Here is a 1633-nt window from a genome sequence, read left to right as displayed (position 1 = left end):
CTCCCTCCCTCCCTCCTAGTCTTAGGTTCCTTATTTACTTAAAATGTCTGAAGAGTCCATTGTCTGATTCATTTGGGAAATACTCTAACTCTATTTTAGCAATTTCATCAGCAGAACAACTCCTCTAGAAAGAGAGAGAGAGGGGGGGGGGGGAGCCCAAAAAGGACACAATCAGCACACAGGTTACATCATTACATGTACATGTATACGTTACTTTGTCTTTCATTTTATCAAATATTTCTCTCAATGTTGTCTCACTAGTATCATCAATATAACTATCACCATACTGTAAACAACACAACAATAAACAACAACAATAAACATAAACAAACAAACACTGGTTGTTATACCTTATCATATACTTCAGAGAACTTGCTAGCAGTCTCAGAGGATGTGCTATACATCAGTGAGGGCTTCAATGGCAGACACCTCCCGGTCTCCTGTAGAGAGAGAGGATATGTACAACATTAAGGAGAAATGTATATAACTAGTTTAAATGTTGAATGCTGTTATGACGGTATTTTCATTTTCTAACACAATTTACACAAAGGACTTCCTGCTGTCATACTGTCATACAACAGCTAACCAATTGTGTTTATTAGCAGCTGCTTAAACAGCGTCAATAGTAATGCATACAGACACATGTATGTACTACACACTATGTACATGTAATGCATACACATACATGTACATGTAACTGCATGTAAACCTAATCATCTCTTATTACTCACCAGACAGTCCAGGAGCCATTGGATCATGACCACATTATAAATACCTTTACTGAATAGAGAGAGAGGGGGAAGGGGTCAGACATATAGTGACAAACAAGAAGAAAAAACAATATTATGGTGACACATAAAGCTGCTACACTTAAATGAAGTGATAACAGTGTGACACAACACATACATAAACAAACAAACCAATAAATAAATACCTGATTATATTATTAGCTTTAACGACCAGTTTATGAACCAGCACACAGTAAGTATCTGTAGTTGGATTCTGTACAAAAGTACCTCCATGCTATAGAGAGGGGCGGGACAAGGGGAGTGGCTAATAGAGAGATCAACTAATTAATATAACGCTTACCTCAGCAATCTTAGTCTCAATATATTGTTTATTGAAAGAGCGGAGTTCCGTTAATGACACAAAACTGCTTACCAGCAAACATAGAAGATACCTTGAATGACACACAAATCAAAGTGACATGGTAAAGATAAAGAACCACCTCCTCCACACTGGATACATCAGTGTGTCTGAACTGGGAGGCCACACCAGCTGGTCTATCAATCCTAGTCACTCTCCTCCTCTTTTTGGACGTGGTGAGTTCCCCTTCCTCCCCCTCCCCCTCCTCATAATGACGGTGAGCTAAATGACCTGAGGCTACCTATCAATAGAATGTGTTACTAATTATAGACTCAGTTCTAAAAATAGCCTAACTCTTTTAAGATCCTCCAGTTCATCCAGTGACATACAATCAAACCATTCTTTGTCCTCTCTCACTCTCTCTAATCTTGGAAACCTTAAGGTACAACCTGTCCTGTATCTAGAGGAGAGAAAGGGGGAGAGAGAGGGGGAAGCTCTTAGACACACAGCAGAAGCTGCATACAATATACACACATATAATAGTCAC

General features: G+C 39.0%; 1 protein-coding gene across 1 annotated transcript; it reads right to left on the bottom strand.

Annotated features, from left to right (window-relative positions):
* Positions 1 to 8: 8 nt before the first annotated feature.
* On the bottom strand, positions 9 to 1542 carry LOC100634714 (DNA ligase 4-like). The gene is made up of 8 exons (XM_003391854.2): positions 1441 to 1542; positions 1229 to 1387; positions 1090 to 1180; positions 935 to 1023; positions 732 to 780; positions 351 to 440; positions 215 to 286; positions 9 to 124 (listed from the first exon to the last, which is right to left on the bottom strand). The coding sequence occupies exons 2-8, from the start codon at positions 1246 to 1248 to the stop codon at positions 35 to 37; spliced, it is 501 nt and encodes a 166-aa protein (XP_003391902.2). The 5' UTR covers positions 1249 to 1387; positions 1441 to 1542; the 3' UTR covers positions 9 to 34.
* Positions 1543 to 1633: the final 91 nt, after the last annotated feature.

The sequence above is a fragment of the Amphimedon queenslandica genome, unplaced genomic scaffold (assembly GCF_000090795.2).
Source record: "Amphimedon queenslandica unplaced genomic scaffold, v1.1 AMPQUscaffold_5139_Cont22887, whole genome shotgun sequence".
Taxonomy (NCBI): domain Eukaryota; kingdom Metazoa; phylum Porifera; class Demospongiae; order Haplosclerida; family Niphatidae; genus Amphimedon; species Amphimedon queenslandica.
This window is presented reverse-complemented; position numbering and strand designations above follow the sequence as displayed.

Bases quoted from the DNA above. Each gene is read 5' to 3' on its own strand.
- LOC100634714 (XM_003391854.2), bottom strand. From the start codon at position 1,248: ATGTATCCAGTGTGGAGGAG. The intron at 781-934 runs GTATTTATTTAT...CTCTCTATTCAG, and splicing joins AAAGCTAATAATATAATCAG to TAAAGGTATTTATAATGTGG. The intron at 125-214 runs GTAACGTATACA...CTCTCTTTCTAG, and splicing joins TTGATAAAATGAAAGACAAA to AGGAGTTGTTCTGCTGATGA.